We start from the raw sequence: 18,106 nt of genomic DNA on the forward strand, positions 1-18,106 counted from the left end.
TAGAAAAAGTACAATCCAGCCTAAAGGGACATAATCTGACATACTCCCTTGTATAATATTTCGCTGATACTTGGCCCCTGGCTTGGCACAGTGCCTGTTGAGTGATGAAACCTGGGGGTTTGTTGTTGTTCTGCCTACCTTGTGCCAGCGTGCACAGTCAGGCTCTGCATGCCCCATGCCAGGAACACATCCAGTCAAGTGGAGGTTTTAAGAGCTAGTCATTTGCTTTGCACCTTAGGATGAGGCTCACATTCAGCTGGGAAACCTGGCACGGCAGCTTGCAGAGATGGAAATAGACCGGGACCGGGCGAATGCACGCCTTCAGCAGTTCCAGAAGTCCTTCACTGAGGCAGAGGAAGGTCAGTCAAGAGATGGGTGAACCATAGATGGGAACGCTAATGGTATGTTCAACTGCAGGGTCACTTTGCTCGCGAACCGATTGCACGCTTATCTGTCAACGGGTGACTCGATAACAACATATTGCAGATGCTGAGACCAATATGAAATGAAGCACATGCTATTTATTTACACAAACAACAGAGCACTAACATGATGTGTGCTTCTCTAAACAGACCCTACTCTAGACTAACATTAACATGGTAGCCTGCCCTACACAGCGATTGGGGCATACAGTCACATGGTAAATCTGCTCACATTTTCTTAAAGGTGTATTGCACCTCAGATTACCACATCCCTCCCCCTTTACTTGAAGGTGCAATTTACAATAAATTAACTATTTACATAAATAAACTATTTACAAATTCAGTCTCCCAGGAGGCTTTCTCAAACGTGTTGACCGTCGTAGTTCAGATGGTTCATTTGAGGCCTCCCTCTCAGGGTCCACTAGGCTCCCCAGCAGGAACCTGCAAGTTTGCCTGTTCGATACTCTCAGGCTCAATGGGTTCTGCAGGTACTTCCAAACAAGAGGAACTCCTTCTACCTGTGGTGTAGACTCCAACGGGAGTGTTTGGTGCACCTTTCTTGAGGATCTTTCTCCTGTTTCCTGAGGTGATCTACATGTCTCCTGATTATCCAACTATCAACTGATTTATGGTAGGACAGGCATCCTGTCACTGCACTGGCTTCATCTGATAGCCATTTGGGCCCATCTCCAAAGTTATTTGCAATAACTGCTTCTCCTACCTTGAAGTTTTTTTCACGGCTTAGGGTAATCGTGTTCACTTTTCTGGGCCTCTTGACTTCTTTCTACTCTCCCTGCTAAGTTTGTCCTTATGGGCTGGATTTTACCATCGACGAGCGGGGGTGGAGTCCGCTCGCTGACAATTGAGGCCATTGACAGAGCAAAGTAATTAGTGGACCTACCCGTCCAACCTTAAGGTTGGCGAGCAGGCCAGGAGCCCCGGCGGGAACTAGAAAAAACATGAAACCTCATCCACCGGCTGGATGAGGTTTCATGTAGGGTTTTTAAAATTTTAATAAGTTTTTTTGGAAATAATGAACATGTCCCAACTCATGTGACATTGTCACATGAGGGGACATGTCAGGGAAATTTTATTTTTCTATTTTGAGCTTTTTCACATTTAGAGCCGATCCCCCTGAGGCAGCACTTAGCCTTGGGGAAATGAGTGCACTCATTCGTGCGCATATGTGAAAGAGTGCACCCTCAGCCTAGGGAATTCCACCCCCAAGCTCCCCCCCGCCCCCTCCAGCCTGCACAGGGAGCGCATAGCGCTTCCCTGCAGATGTCATGCTGGGCGGACCTTAATTGGCCTGCCCATGTAAAATGGCGCCACGCCTCCGATCGGAAGTAAGCTCACACGTGCCAGCCTATCAACCTCCCCTCCAACGGGGGGAAAATTCAGTCTTATGAGACTCAAACATGTCCTGAGGCATCTCTCCATTAATAACACTGTGTGGGCAATACTGGTGGTCGTGTGTGGCGTAGTCCTGTAGCTGAGCAGGAAACGTGATAATTTAGTTGATTTAGAGTCTCCATCCAGTTTTTTCATTCAGGTCTTGAAGGTCTGGACTGCTCTCTCGGCCAACCCATTGGATGCAGGGTGGTATGGCGAGGTCTTGACATATGTTATGCCACTGAGAGTTGTAAATCTTTGGAATTCCCCATTGGTGAATGCCGTTTCATTATCAGACACTATTATTCCTGGTAAAACTCTGACATAATCTGTCTATGGTGGCGGCAGATGTGGGTGATCTCACCTCGTATATACCCATCTATTTGGAATGAGAGCCGATAAGTAAGAGGAACATTGTGACCAAAAAAGGCCCCATGTAGTCAACGTGGAGGCGGACCCATGGCCTTTAAGGCCATTCCCAGGGATGCAGTGGAGCATAAGGAGGCAATTTCTGCACCCGTTGGCATTGCATGCAGCTCTTGACCACATTTTTGATTTCAGTGTCCAGCCCTGGCCATCATAAGTAGCTGCATGCCAACATTTTCATTCTAGAAATGCTAGGGTGAGTGCGATGGAATTCTTTCAATAATGGTGTCTTCCTCTCGGAGGCACAATGACTCTCATTCCCCACAGTAAGCTACCATCCTGGCAGGTGAGCTTGATTCTCCTGTTAAAATAGGACTTCATTTCGTCCAACTTTGGCTCGTTAGACTATCCCTGCAAGACTTGTTCCCTGATGTGAGACAAAACTGGACCGCAGTTTGTCCATTCTCTGATCTGTTTGGCATTCACTGGTGACGAATCCAGAAAGTTTTATGACATGACAGGTTCTTGAAGAATGGGGAGGCTCACATTGCTGTCTTTTAGAGTTAATCGGCTCAGTGCATCAGCATTGGCAATTTGGCTTCCCAGCCAGTGGATAAAAGTATATTCGTAAGCAACTAAAATCAGTGCCCACCTTGGATGTGTGCTGGGGCAATTGGGTTTTTTTTAAATTCATTCACGTGATATGGGCTTTGCTGGCTGGGCCAGCATTTATTGCTCAACCCTAGTTGCCCTTGAGAAGGTGGTGGTGAGCTGCCTTCTTGAACTGCTGCAGTCCATGTAGTATAGGTACACCCACAGTGCTATTAGGAAGGGAGTTCCAGGATTTTGATCCAGCGACAGTAAAGGAATGGTGATATATTTACAAGTGAAGATAGTAAGTGGCTTGGAGGGGAAATTCCAGATGGTAGTGTTCCCATCTATCTGCTGCCCTTATCCTGCTAGGTGGTAGTGGTCGTGGGTTTGGAAGGTGCTGTCTAAGGAGCCTTGGTGAATTCCTGCAGCACATCTTGTAGATGGTACACACTGCTGCTACTGTGCATTAGTGGTGGAGAGAGTGAAGGTTTGTAGATATGGTGCCAATCAAGCGGACTGTTTTGTCCTGGATGGTGTCCAGTTTCTTCAGTGTTGCAGGAGCTGCACTCACCCAGGCAAGTGGGGAGTATTCCATCCCACCCCTGACTTGTGCCTTATAGATGGTGGATAGGCTTTGGGGAGTCAGGAAGCAAGTTACTTGTCATACAATTCCTAGCCTCTGACCTGCTTTTGTAGCCACAGTATTTATATGGCTAGTCCAGTTCAGTTTCTGGTCAATGGTAACCTCCAGGATGTTGATAGTGGGAGATTAAGTGATGGTAATGCCATTAAACATCAAGGGGCGATGGTTAGATTCTCTCTTGCTGGAGATGGTCATTGCCTGACACTTGTGTGGCGTGAATGTTACTTGCCATTTATTAGCCCAAGCCAAGATATTGTTCAGGTCTTGCTGCATTTGAACATGGGACTGTTTCAGTATCTGAGGAGTTGTGAATGGGGCTGAACATTGTGCAATCATCAGCGAACATCCCCACTTCTGGCTTTATGATGGAAGGAAGGTCATTGATGAAGCAGCTGAATATGGTTGGGCCTGGGACACTACCCTGAGGAGCTCCTGCAGTGATGTCCTGGAGCTAAGATGACTGATCTCCAACAACCACCTTCCTTTGTGCTAGGTATGACTCCAACCAGCAGAGAGTTTCTCCCCCGATTCCCATTGACTCCAGTTTTGCTAGGGCTCTTTGTTGCCACATTCGGTCAAATGCTGCCTTGATGTCAGGGGCAGTCACTCTCACCTCAGCTCGGGAGCTCAGCTCTTTTGTCCATGTTTGAACCAAGGCTATAACAAGGGCAGGAGCTGAGTGGCCCTGGCGGAACCCAAACTGAGCATCAATGAGCAGGTTATTGCTAAGCAAGTGCCGTGTCGCGGAAATCGGAGTGAACACTCAGACCCAGGAGGTTTGTCTCGGAAGCCTTTTATTAAAATCGTGATATCACGGAGAGCCCAGCAGTTTACAGTGGAGCTAGCTGACACTCTGACTAACACTTCTTTACACACATAGATATAGCAAAAGGTTCGTGACAGAAACTTGGGCAATTACTATAGTTTCAAATGGCTTCAAAGGATAGCAATCAGTGTTAATGATTTAACGATTAGACAGGACAATGTCAATGGTTTAGCAAGTAGACAGGACAATGTCAATGGTTCAGCAAATAGATAGTGTTAATGGTTACATATCCTGGGCAATGTGCGCACAATAGTTTTTTCTCTTAGATTTTGCCACCGTATCTGACATCCAGAGCCCCTTAGTCTGGAAAGATAGCACTGGCCCTTTGATTTGCTAATTTATGTGCTGGCTGTGTGACTGTTTGGGGACATTCTACAGTAATTTCATTATACATGTATTTTAAGTTTATTTCTCTCACAAGTATAGATGTATTTTATTCTTCCACATGCCACTTGATAGCACTATTGATGACCCCTTCCATTACTTTACTGATGATGGAGAGTAGATGAAGGGGCGGTAATTGGCTGAGTTGGATTTGTCCTGCTTTTGGTGTACAGGACACACCTGGACAATTTTCAACATAGCCGGGTAGATGCCAGTGTTTTCCTTGCACTGGAACAGCTTGGCTAGGGGCGTGGCAAGTTCTGGAGCACAAGTCTTCAGTACTATTGTTGGAATGTTGTCAGGGCCCATAGCCTTTGCAGTATCCAATACCTTCAGCCATTTCTTGAGTGAATCAAATTGGCTGAAGACTGGCATCTGTGATGTTGGGGACCTCCGGAGGAGATCGAGATGGATCATCCACTCAGCACTTCTGGCCAAAGATTGTTGCGAATCCTTCAGCCTTATCTTTTGCACTGCTTTGCTGGGCTTCTCCATCATTGAGGATGGGAATATCTGTGGAGACTCCTCCTCCACTGAGTTGCTTAATTGTCCACCACCATTCACGACTGGTTGTGGCAGGACTGCAGAGCTTAGATCTGATCCATTGGTTGTGGGATCGCTTAGATCTGTCTGTCACTTGCTGCCTATGCTGTTTGGCACACAAGTAGTCCTGTGCTATAGCTTCACCAAGTTGACACCTCATTTTTTAGGTATGCTTGGTGCTGCTCCTGGCATGCCCTCCTGCACTCTTCATTGAATCAGGGTTGATCCCCTGACTTGATGGTAATGGTAGAGTGGGGGATATGCCAGGCCATGAGGTTGCAGATTGTGTTCAAGTACAGTTCTGCTGCTGCTGATGGCCCACAGCACGTCATGGATACCCAGTCTTGAGTTGCTAGATCTGTTCGAAATCTATCCCATTTAGCATGGTGATAATGTCACACAACACGATGGAGGGCATCCTCAATGTGAAGATGGGGCTTCGTCTCCACAAGGACTGCGTTGGTCACTCCTACCGATACTGCCTTGGACAGATACATCTGCTGCAGGCAGGTTGGTGAGGATGAGGTCAAGCACATTTTTCCCTCTTGTTGGTTGCCTCACCACCTGCCGCAGACCCAGTCTAGCAGCTATGTCATTTAGGACTCAGCCAGCTCAGTCAGGTCAGTAGTGGTGCTACCGAGCCACTGTTGGTGATGGATTTGAAGCCCCCACCCAGAGAACATTCTGCACCCTTGCCACCCTCAGTGCTTCCTCCAAGTGATGTTCAACATGGAGGAGCACTGATTCATCAGCTGAGAGAGGGCAGTATGTGGTAATCAGCAATTTCCTTGCCCATGTTTGACCCGATGCCATGAGACTTTATGGGGTCCGGAGTCTTTGTTGAGGACTCCCAGGGCAGTCCCTCCCGACTGTACACCACTGTGCCGCTACCTCTGCTGGGTCTGTCCTGCCGGTGGGACAGAACATACCCAGGGATGGTAATGGTGGAGTCTGGGACACTATCTGTAAGGTATGATTCCTTGAGGATGACTATGTCAGTCTGTTGCTTGGCTAGTCTGTGAGACAACTCTCCCAATTTTGGCACTCGCCCCCAGATGTTAGTAAGAAGGGCTTTGCAGGATCGACAGGGCTACGATTGCCGTTGTTGTTTCTGGTGCCTAGGTCAATGCTGGGTGGTCCGTCCAGTTTCATTCCATTCCGGTATTGTTTTATCTTCCCAAAGCAAGCTTATGATCGGATATCATGGTGATGTGGCAACCATGGATGTATTGGTGGAATTTCTTAATGCCAAATAGAATAGATAAACCTCCTTTCTCTATTTGTGAGTAACTTCGTCCTTGAGACGTAAACAATGGGCCGTTCGGATCCATCCACCATCGGGTGGGAGAGTACTGCCCCTACTCCGTAAGGGGATGCATCGCATATTAAAATCAATTCTTTCTTTGGGTTGAAATGTACCAACTGCTTTACTGCAGTAAAAGTCTGTTGTTGTGGATCTTGCCAAGTTCACCTGTGTTTTTTCTTGAGTAACCCGTATAATGGAGTCAGTACTGTTTACAAACTTGGGAGAAAATGACCATAGTAGTTAACCATTCCCAAGAAGGACTTGAGTTCTGTGGCATTTTTCAGAGCTGGCACCTCATGATTAGCTCTCACCTTGTCTCCTAGTGGGTGAAGGCCCTGCGAGTCAACCCTATGACCCAGGTAAATCACTTCCTTTGCTTGGAAGATACATTTTTCCCTTTGTAAGCCTACTCTGGCTTGTGAGAAACACTTCAAAACCCCTTCCAAGTTGGCCAGGTGTTCATTATCAGTCAGTCCTATTACTCGGACACCTTCGAGATAAACCACCACATGGGGCATACTGTTATGACACAGCCAATGGTAAAGGCTGAGCTGTTCAAATCCCAGAGAGAAACTTGAAGCAACTGTCAAAATCCATTTTTGCAATTTGTATGTTTCAGGGTGCAGGCTTTGAATTCAGTGGTAACAAGACCACTGAGTCTCAGGAGGTTTTTTATAAAACTAAATGAAACATTTATTAATATAAGAAAGATTGTAAACACAAGCATACATCTACAAAATTACTACTATAGTAACTACAACAATCCCCTAATTAATCTGACCCTCAGTTACACTCCAGTTAACGCTGCAGTAAATCTCATAGATTTAAAGAGACACCTGGCAGAGCACACCCTGGACAGTAGCATTCAAAATGAGTTTCTTTCAACTCTGGGTCCTTGCAGACAACAGCTTGAGGCTTCTCACACTTTTTGGATCTTAAAATGCTTCTATCTTACACAAAATCTCCTCTCTCCTTTATACATTTGTTTTCTCTTTGAATGTAAATTAACGACTGTATAAATAGGCATTTAACTTTACCTCTTCTAACAATAACATCCTTTCATTTCACCAATTTTATTAGTAAGCTGAAAAAAGTAAACACATTCTTCTGGCTAGGTGCAAGATTTTACCCATTCTTTTGAAAGGTTTATTTATAAAATGCAAATTATCCCCTTGACACCTACATTTCTAAACTTCCCCATGTTTATCCAATTACCATTTCAAACCTACTTCTTTCTATATGTCAAAGCCTCTAGATCAGCTGGCTTTAATCCAATTAAGACAGACGGACATACACACACATAGACACAGACACCACTAAATTCTGTTCTAAAAATTTGTTTCCAATAACATTATAGACATTAATATCTCTTCATGACCTCCCCTTCCTTATCAAAAAATGGGCGAACGTAATTTTAAAAGATGGCTTCATTTTTAACAACCCATCTTGCACTATCTCCTATACTTAATACACTATTACACCATCAGATGCATACATTAACATAACAATGTATATAAAAATCCACGGTATCAGCAGAAATTATTCCAGTTCAGTGTCCAGATTTTAAAATGTTCAATTTTCTCTTTAAGCTTCAAACTCTTGATAGCGCATCTGCAAACAGATTCTCTCGTCCTGCAACATGTACTATCTGTAGATTAAGTGGTTGCAGTCATAAACTCCATCTGAATAGCCTTGCACTTTTGTCTTGAAATTTGTCCAGAAGCTTTAAAGGATTGTGGTCTGGATAAACAGCTGTTTCTGATGAAGTGTTTGCCACATAGACGTCAAAAAGTTGCAATGCTAACACCAAACCCAACGTCTTCTTTTCAATCATTGCATACCTTCTCTTTTGCGCATTCAACTTTAGTGAAAATACCCTATCAGTTTTTCAATTCCAATGTCGTCATCTTGTAACAGTACGGCCCCAATGCCTATGTCACTTGCATCAATGGCCAACTTAAATTGCTTGGTGTAATTGGGTACTGCCAAAACTGGTGTCATAGTTAATAGTTTTCAAACTATCAAAAGCCTTCTGACAATCCAGTGCCCACTGAATCTTCAAACTCTTTTTTAATAGTTCAGCCAATGGAGCAACCACACTGCTAAAATTTGGTACAAATTCCCAATAAAACCCACTCGTGCACAGAAATCTCAAAACTTCTCATTTTGTTGTAGGCACTGGGAAACCCATAATAGCCTTGCCTTTCACATCTCTCTGAGCCACCTTGCCACGTCCAATGGTATGGCCTAGATATGTAACTTGCGCTTTTGCAAATTCACATTTGGCCAAATTCATCACCAAATTAGTTTCTTGTAATTGAGTAAAAAATTCTTCCAGATGCTGTAAATGCTTATCCCACGTCTGACTGAAAACTATTAAGTCAATATCAATATAAACAGCACAATTGATTAGACCTGCAATTACTTTGTTTGTCAGTCTTTGAAATGTCGCGAGTGCATTCTTCATACCAAATGGCATGACTTTAAACTGATATAGTCCATCTCCTTTGCTCTCTCCGATAACAGTACTTGCCAATACCCTTTTAGCAAGTCAATCTTTGTGATAAATTTTGATTGTCCTACTTTCTCAATACAATCCTCCACCCGTGATACAGGATGTGAATCTGCTTTTGTCACCACATTCACCTTTCACACAGTCTTTGTGTTTCACACAGTTTCGGTACCAGTACAATATGTGAACTCCAGTTACTGCAACTAGACTCAATTATATAATTTTGAAGCATGAAAACAATTCTTTCTGTATTTGTGATAACTTTGACAGATTTAATCTATAAGGATGTTGTCTTATTGAAGATAAAACTGCTACAGAGACATTGTGTATAGCTAAATCTGTCCTCCCCAGCTTATTTCCACAAATAGATTTGTGTGACTGCAATAGGTTTTCCAAATCACTTTGACACCTATCTGGATGGTCACTTAATATTACATTTAGGTTTTCAAGTACCCCCTCATGATCCAATTTGTTTTGAGGATAATCATTTTCAGATTCCTGCATTTCTACCTCTTTCTCATTATCTACCACCACTGGTATGTCTTTTTGTTCTTCCTCCTTGTCAAAGTACTTTTTAAGCATATTTACAGGACACAACCTCTGCTTCTTTCTTCTATCAGGAGTATTTATTAAATCATTTACTTAACTCAATTTACTTTCAATCCTGTAAGGCCCACTAAATCTTGCCTTTAATTAGTCACTCAGTACTGGTAACAGAACTAGCACTTTCTTTCCAGAAACAAAACTGCAAATGGTAGCCTTCTTATCTGCCTTCACTTTCATCACTTGGCTGTGATATCGTTAAATGTTCTCTAACCAACTCACATGCTCTGTCTAATCTTTCTCTGAAGTTTGATACATAATCCAGGAGAGTAGTTTCTGGATTTTGTCCCTCCAATTTCTCATAAATCAATTTCAGTGGTCCCCTTACCTCATGACCGTAAACTAGTTCAAAAGGACTAGAATCAGTCGATGCATTAGGACTGTCTCGAATAACAAATAACAAGAATGGAACTCCCCTATCCCAATCCTGTGGATAATCCTGACAGTACGCTCCCATCATAGTTTTTTAAAGTTTGATGCCACTTTCCCAAAGCTCCTCATGACTCCTGATGATGAGCTGTTGATTTAAACTGTTTTATCTCCAAACTGTTCTTTACTTCCTTAAACAGCAGTGACATAAAATTTGAACCCTGATCTGATTGTATTTCCTTAGGTAAACCATATCTTGTCAAAAATTTAGTTAACTCTTCTACAATCTTCTTAGAGGTAATATTTCTTAAAGGTATTCCATCAGGAAATCTGGTAGACACATCCATTATTGTCAGTAAGTACTGATTTCCATGTTTCGTCTTAGGGAGGGGTCCTACACAATCAATCATGACCCTAGTAAAAGGTTCTTAAAATGCAAGTATTGGGATTAAAGGTGCTGGATTAATCACTGCTTGTGGTTTCCCTATCACCTGACATGTGTAACATGTTCTACAGAATTTGACTACAGCCCTATGCAATCTGGGCCAATAAAAATGTTACTATACTTTTGCCTGTGTCTTAATAATTCCTAAATGTCCCCCATTGGAATTTCATGAGCAATCCTTAGAATCTCATTTCTATACCCTAATGGGATAACAACCTGATATACCTCCCTCCAGTTTTCATTTGCTGAAACATGATCCAGCCTCCATTTCCACATTAAAATATCACCTTTAAGGTAAAAACATTCGGGAATACATTTTGCTTCTGTTTCTGAATAGGCTTTTGGATATAACTTTTAATTGCAAATTCTCCTGCTGCAACTTAATTAACTGCCTTGAGTTCAACACTTCAGCTGAATAGTCCTCTCCTGTCTCTTTCTGAACAATGTTATCAAACACAGTGCCTGCTGATTGGATTCAAATACCTTCTCCTGCTTTTGAACTGCCTGTCCTTATTTTTCTTGTTTCAACCTGTGTGCCTGTGATCTTGTTATCACACAATCTGGAAACAATCCAGGATTCTCCTTCACTGTACTGCCTACAACGTGACTATATCCTTCCTTAAACATGGAGAACAAAAACTGTGCACAGTATCTCACAGTTTCTCTCTTATTTTACTCCGTGGTATCCATTGGTCTGCTCTTAAAGTTGACCCTTTAAAGTTCCCAATAGTTTTTAAAAGTTCCCTTGAAGAACTGAGTGTCTAATTGCTTTAGTTTTGCAGTTGAACATAATTTTGAACCAAAGTCCTGCAAGGCTGAGAAGAGCAAAGCTTCAAACAAATTGATGGAAGTGGTCATGTCGTCCCGTCACTACTCCACTGGAAGAGCAGCACCTCATCTTCCGATTAGGCATTTTACAGCCTTTCGGACTTAACATTGAGTTCAACAACTTCAGACCATGAACTCTCTCTTCCATTCCCACCCCTTTTTGATCCCCCCCCCATTTTTTCTATATTCATTTTTATTTATTTATTTATTTTTCCAACTTATTTTCATTATTATTTTTTAAATTTATTTCCATTTTTATTCATTGTTTTATCCCCAGCTTTTAGCCTTTTCGATCTTTTTTCCCACCACCACCCCCTCCCCCACCCCACCCCAACTAGGGCCACCTGTTACTTTCTTGAGAGCTTACCCTGGTCCTGCTATTATCACATTCTGCTTTCCATTCTTAATGTTAGCATTAGCACCTCCTTTAGCCAGTACTACCACTATTAGTAACCCTTTGACCTTTTGTTTATGACATCTTTCGCAATCTCTCCTTTGTCTCCACCTATCGCTGGCCTTCTATCCAGCTTCACCTGTCCCACCCCCCTTAAGCAGTGGATATTTCGCCACATTTCTACTTTTCTTTAGTTCTGAAGAACAGTCATCTGGACTTGAAATGTTAACTCTGTACTTTTCTCCACAGTTGCTCTCAGACCTGCTGAGTTTTTCCAGCAATTTTTGTTTTTGTTTCAGATTTCCATCATCCGCAGTATTTTGCCCTTAACTCTGGGCAAAATACCTGGTCAGCATATTTTCCTTTTACATCTGGGACCTGAGTTCAGATAAACCTCAGAATAAAGGGGTAAAATTCTCCAGTGACAATGAGGCCCTATGTAGGCTGAGCTTACAGAAGTCTGCAGACAGTGAATATTGGATCCAAATGAAAAAATGTCGTCAGTAACTGATCAGCACTAAATTAGCACAAAGCTAACAGAATGGTTTGTGTGGGAATGCAAATGTCACACAGATGCACTAGGAGATGTTCTTGTAAGGTTCAGACTTAATGCAGCTGGAGCAGTTAAATCTTTACTCTGCACCTGATCCTTGCTGTACATGACCTGGGGCAATTGGAGCAACATATTACAGAACAGTGCCTAGACCAGTACTCTTCAACTATTCTAAGATATATCTGACCTCGCAGTGTTTGATGTTGGCTCTGAGTGCAAAACATGTTAAGCCCCCCCCACCCCAGCACTTAACCTCTTCACTGGAAGATTACGTAATACAATAACAAGCCTCACAGGCCTCTGTGAAAGCACCGTTGGATAAAATAAGACCTGCATTCTAGCACATTGGACCTTAATGTACAGATTTCTAGTATCAGTGTTTTGTTTTAAAGGGAAGCGTGGATTAGATGGGCGGCTGAACAAGGTTCAAGCGACGCTCATGCTGCAAGAAGAGACAATAAGGTGCGGAGAAAGAGAAAGGAAGGCCCTGGCTGAACAGGTGGCCACATTGGAACGGAGTCTGCAGTCATCTGAGGGAGAGAAGCGAGCACATCAGGTAATAGCTCCTGAAGGGAAGGTTGGGCAGAATTGGTGGCCGCTGCCCAATGTAGATGATAACTCTCTCTGTATTAATTTGAGTGATCAGAATTCATACCAATGTCAATGTTTCACAAAGAAAAGTCAATGTTTTTTTCCGCTATCATCAAAGGTGGTCAGTAATGACCAATAAAATATTTAGGAAGTGGCGCTGGAAATTGTCAGAACCAATCCAAATAGTTAGATGACAGGATTGAAGGTTGTTGGAACCAGTCCAATCTTTGCTTTCCCCCATTGTTGGCCACCCTCAAACTTAATGTGACTTGATGATTTCTAAGCATTGCAGCAACTGCTCTGTTTATTTAGTATTTGTGCTTGAAATAGGTTATATATAACAAATAGTGCTAAAATGCAGCTTTTAAATTGTTATTATTTTGACAGTGGAGGTTTACAAGCCATGCCAGTTGTTGTCTTACATGAAGGTTTGTTTTCCCCTGCACTGCTTTCAAACACTTTTCTGAGGCGAAGAGTGTGGTACCCAGCTGCAAATGCATGGTTTGAAAACAAAATGGAGACGGGGTTGGAGTGGTTAAGTGAGTTAAATTTAACAAAAAATAAAACAAAAGTTTACACTAAGAATTATGGTAATTGTCAAAATATAGGGAAGTGGACCAAATTAAGTACCAAAATTTCCTGTTGGTTGGTCGGCCCCCAGGAAATAAATTTCCCACGTTCAGCACTCACAGTATCCTCAATTACTTTGAAGTCTACCCCTTTGTTTTTGTATACTAAGACTGATCATTTGTATGAGATGAACTCATTGCCCTCATCCACCACAAGTTTTTTTTAAATCTGATGATAAGCTTTTGATAGTTTGCTGGGTCAGCTTGTAAATTGAGCTGTTATTCCAATTGCTGCAGCTCTGCAGTATATGACAGTGTGATCAGGCACCTGCTCATTACCATGGTAGCTCACATTTCAACATTGGCCATATCACTAAGTTTTTATTTAAGTTATTTTCATGGGATGTGGGCATTACTGGCAAGGCCAGCATTTGTTGCCCATCCCTAACTGCCTTTGAACTGAGTGGCTTGCTAGGCTATTTCAGAGGGCAGTTAAGAGTCAACGACATTGCTGTAGATCTGGAGTCACATGTAGGCCAGACCAGATAAGAATGGCAGATTTCCTTCCCTAAAGGACATTAGTAAACCAGGTGGGATTTTATTGATGATAGTTTAATGGTCACCATTACTGAGACTAGCTTTCAATTCCAGATTTTGTTTTTTTAAATGAATTTAACTTAATTTCCACCAGCTGTCGTGGTGAGATTTGAACCCATGCAGCCCAGGTTATTGACCTGGACCTGGGTTACTCATGATATTCCCACTGCTCCACCATCTCCCCATCTAAATCCCAAATACGATCCTGCTATTTTCCAGCAGGATACTGATTCTGGGTTACTCTTATTCAAGTAGAGGCATTTGTAAAGGCTGAAAACTCAGTTACCTCCCTACTCTCTTGGCTCAAAATTATTGATTGGTACAAGGAAACCAAAAAAGAAACAAGAGCCCATAATCACTGTTTTTAGGAGAGAAGAAAGGAAAATGACCAACAATGGGAGAGAAGATGCCTGTTACGTTGTTAAGGCCAGGTGAGAAGGAATGAATTGGCTCCCCTCTGTTCAGCCTCCTCGGAGTTGGTCACAATAAAGTTGTGTTAAGTTTCTTTTTAAAGAGGCTATGCTTTTTTTCCAAATCTGAATGTATTTAACTATTTGAGCTGTGAGCAATAGAAGCCAGTCAAAGAAAGTGCAAATTTATTAACTACTAAACCTGAGAAGAAAATAATAAAAATGTGAAATCACGCACACAGGTATCAGAAATAAAGGAAGTTAGAGTCCAATAAAAACAGTTAAAAGAATACACAGTTAAGTGTCCTTTGCTAGCCCTTGAGGTATAGATTCTTAAACATTGTGACCAATTTGAATTGGTTTTGTGGATGTGGCCAGATGTAGAAGATGTTGCAATTATTACGAGATCTTGGTTCTCTGGTAGATTTCTAATAACATTGCCTTCCAAAACAGGTAACACACTTGTTCCCAGAGAGAGAGAGAGAGCTCAGTTTTCAGCCTGTTTCCTCTGCTGAAAACTGTCTTACAATCTCTCTTTAGTGGCTGCAGTCTGGCCTGTTATACTTCACCCATTGTGTACTTCCAAGGGGCTTTAGGTGTGTCTGTCTGTGGCAGCCATTGTTTCAATATCCAGCACTATGCATTTTAATGTCTTATTTTTAGAACGTGACAAGTTTTGATGGGTCTTGGAATTACTGGAAATGTCTCTCTCTTCATACGCCTCTAAAGGTGATTTGTTTGTTTTTCACCTTCACCTTGGAAGGCAGCCTTGCATTTTTAGGTAGTTTATTCTGCATCATTTCAAATTGCAAAAGTTCCAGTCAGTTCAAAGTTTGATAATCAAATTTTCAAAGTTAAGGAGCATAGCTTCATGACAACGTACAAAATGATGGTGATAATAGTGCTGGGGATTGACATGAAGACTGCAAACTTAAGGTATATTTTTCACCTCCAAGAGATTGTAAGTGTGAGGTTTATCTCTAACATTTATCAAATGCAGGAGAAGATCAATAAGATGAGGGCAAATGAGACAAAGCTGGAGGCTGACAAGCACAAGCTGAAAGACACACTGGAAGCATCTGAGAACCGTATCACCAAGTTGGAGCTATTACGGCGCTCCCTAGAGGGGGAGCTGCAGCGAGTGCAGCTGACACTGAACGATCGCGAGACAGAAGTCCAAGTCCTTCAGGATCGAATTGAGATTCTTCAGCGGCAAGTGGCTGACAGTGAGACGAAGGCCACCTCTCTCCAGCTTACCCTTGACCGGCTGTCAATGACCCTTGCCAAGACAGAGGAGGGTGAGAGCCACTTGAAGGACAAGGTGCAGAGTCTGTCGCTGACTCTCTCGGACACGAGCGCTGGCGCTGCAGTGCTACAGGATCGGATTTCTCAGCTTCAGAAAGCTCTAACATCCAGTGAACAGGACCGACGGGTACTTCAGGTAAAGGCTTGTCCATTCTTCAGTTCAGAATATGTTCATATTTACTCTGAACATATAGAAATTCTATGCTTTAGTTATCTCTAGACATGGTTATTCCAATGCTCTCCTGGTTGGCCTACCATTTGTTGCACCCCCAAACTTCATCCAAAACTCTTGCTGCTCATATTCTGACTTGCATCATGTCCCGTTCATTCATCTACCCTCTGCACGCTGACCTGCATTGGCTCCCAGTCCAGTAATACCTCAATTTTAAAATTATTGTCCTTCAGTCAAATCCCTCAATGATTTTTCCCTCCCTACCTCTGTAGCTACCTCCAGTTCTACACCTCTCCAAGAACTCTGCATTCTTCCAATTCTGGCCTCCTAGAAATGCCCAACCTGTATCAGTCCACCATTGATAGCAGTGCCTACATTTTAAACTGTGGAACTCCCTCACTAAAGCTCTCCACCTCCCTCTGCTCCTTTAGGACATTTACCCCTTTAACCATGCTTTTGATCTGTTTTCTGACATCTCTTTATGTGGCTTGGTGTCAAATATTGTCTGATAAGGCTGATGTGAAGCTCCTTGGGAGATTTTACCGGTTAAGGGTGCTAGAAAAATGAAAGTTGTTGTTGTCGGCCAAGTATCAAAAAGGTGGCAGATGGGGTATAATATAGGGAAGAGTGAAGTTATTCACTTTGGTTGTAAGAATAAACTAGCAGAATTTTTTTTTAAAGTGACAAACTTGTAAGTGTTAATGTTTAAAGAGACTGGGATGTGCCTGTGATGGAATGCAGAAAGTTAGCATGTAGGTGCAGCAAGCAATTGGGAAGGCAAATGGCATTTTGGCCTTTATTCCAAGGGAATTGGAGCACAAGAATAAAGAAGTCTTGCCACAGTTGTACAGAGCGAGGCTGCACCTGGAGTACTTTGTGCAATTTTGGTCCCTACATTTAAGAAACGATATACTTTCATTGGAGACAGTACTGCAGAGGTTCATTAAATTAGTCCCTGGGATGAGGAGTTTGTCCTATGATGAGAGGCTGAGTAAATTGGACTTATATTCTCTGGATTTTAGAAGAATGAGAAGTGATCTCATTGAAATCTACAAAATTCTAAAGGAGCTTGATAGGGTGGACACTGAGCGATTGGCCTGAATTTTCCCATCGACGATTTGGGAGCGGGGCCTGCTCGCCAATGGAAAAATGACGCAGGAGGAACCCCCGACGTCATCATTTAGGTAGGTGGGCGGACAGTAAAATCAGCTGCCCACCCGCTGACCTGTCAATGGCAAATTGAGGCTATTGACAGAGTAATTAAGATAATTAAAGACCTGCCCATCCAACCTTAAGGCTGGTGGGAAGGCCAGGAGCCCCAGCGGGCTTCTGATAATACATGAAACCTCATCCACTGGCGTAATGAGGTTTCATGTCTGTTTTTAAAAACTTTAATACATTTTGTGTGATATTTATTAACATGTCCTATCTCTTGTGACATTGTCACATGAGGGGGACATGTTAATAGTTTTTTAAATTTTTCTATTTTTAAAGTTTTTTGGGCTGTCAGTAATCTCCCTGAGACAGCATTTTGTCTCAGGGAGCAGTGTGCTCTTTCGCACGCATGCGTGAAAGAGCGCACTTTGACAGCTGGGGATTCCCTCCCCCCCCCCTCGCAAAGGAAGGACATTCCTGTCGGGGATGCCGCTGGGTGGGCCTTAATTGGTCCGCCCACTCAAAATGGCGACGGGCCCCGTTTTGGTGGCGGGGGTCGGTTGTCCGCCCGCCGCCGAGCCGGTGGGTCCCGCATGCCCACCAGGGGCAAAACTCTGCCCATTGTGTCTGTTGGTAAGGGAATCTAAAACATGGGTGCACAGTCTCAGGATAAGGGGCTGATCATTTAGGACTGAGGTGAGGAAAATTTCTTCACTCAAAGGGCTGTGAATCTTGGGAATTCTCTACCACAGTGGATTGTGGATGCTCCATTGTTGAATATATTTAAGGCTGGGATACACAGATTTTTGGCCTCTCAGGGAATTGAGATATAGTGAACAGGTATGAAAATGGAGTTGAAGCCTGGCCAAAATCAGCCATGATTTTATTGAATGGCAGAGCAGGCTCAATGTGCCATGTGGTCTACTCCTGCCCCTCTTTCTTATGTTCTTATAGGTTTTGAGCACTGAACCAAAAAATGCAGGTTCAATCCATAAGTAATACTGGTGATCGGAAAATATTTCTTCACACAGACTAGTGATCAGTTGGAATAACAGCAATAACAGTTGGTGTTGGAAAAGTATCTGACTGACAATGGGTAAAAAAAATGCAGGTGCTGGCAAGTGAAA

At 42.9% G+C, this 18,106-nt stretch overlaps 1 protein-coding gene across 1 annotated transcript in view; it reads left to right on the top strand.

Annotated features, from left to right (window-relative positions):
• crocc2 (ciliary rootlet coiled-coil, rootletin family member 2) overlaps window positions 1–18,106 on the top strand; it is a 300,592-nt gene that overhangs the window by 184,588 nt on the left and 97,898 nt on the right. Inside the window, exons 29-31 of the mRNA XM_041205725.1 lie at window positions 239–359; window positions 12,573–12,736; window positions 15,348–15,788. Coding sequence (XP_041061659.1) covers window positions 239–359; window positions 12,573–12,736; window positions 15,348–15,788 — 726 coding nt within the window. The remainder of the gene's footprint in view (window positions 1–238; window positions 360–12,572; window positions 12,737–15,347; window positions 15,789–18,106) is intronic.

Source organism: Carcharodon carcharias, chromosome 2 (assembly GCF_017639515.1).
Source record: "Carcharodon carcharias isolate sCarCar2 chromosome 2, sCarCar2.pri, whole genome shotgun sequence".
In the NCBI taxonomy this organism is placed as follows: domain Eukaryota; kingdom Metazoa; phylum Chordata; class Chondrichthyes; order Lamniformes; family Lamnidae; genus Carcharodon; species Carcharodon carcharias.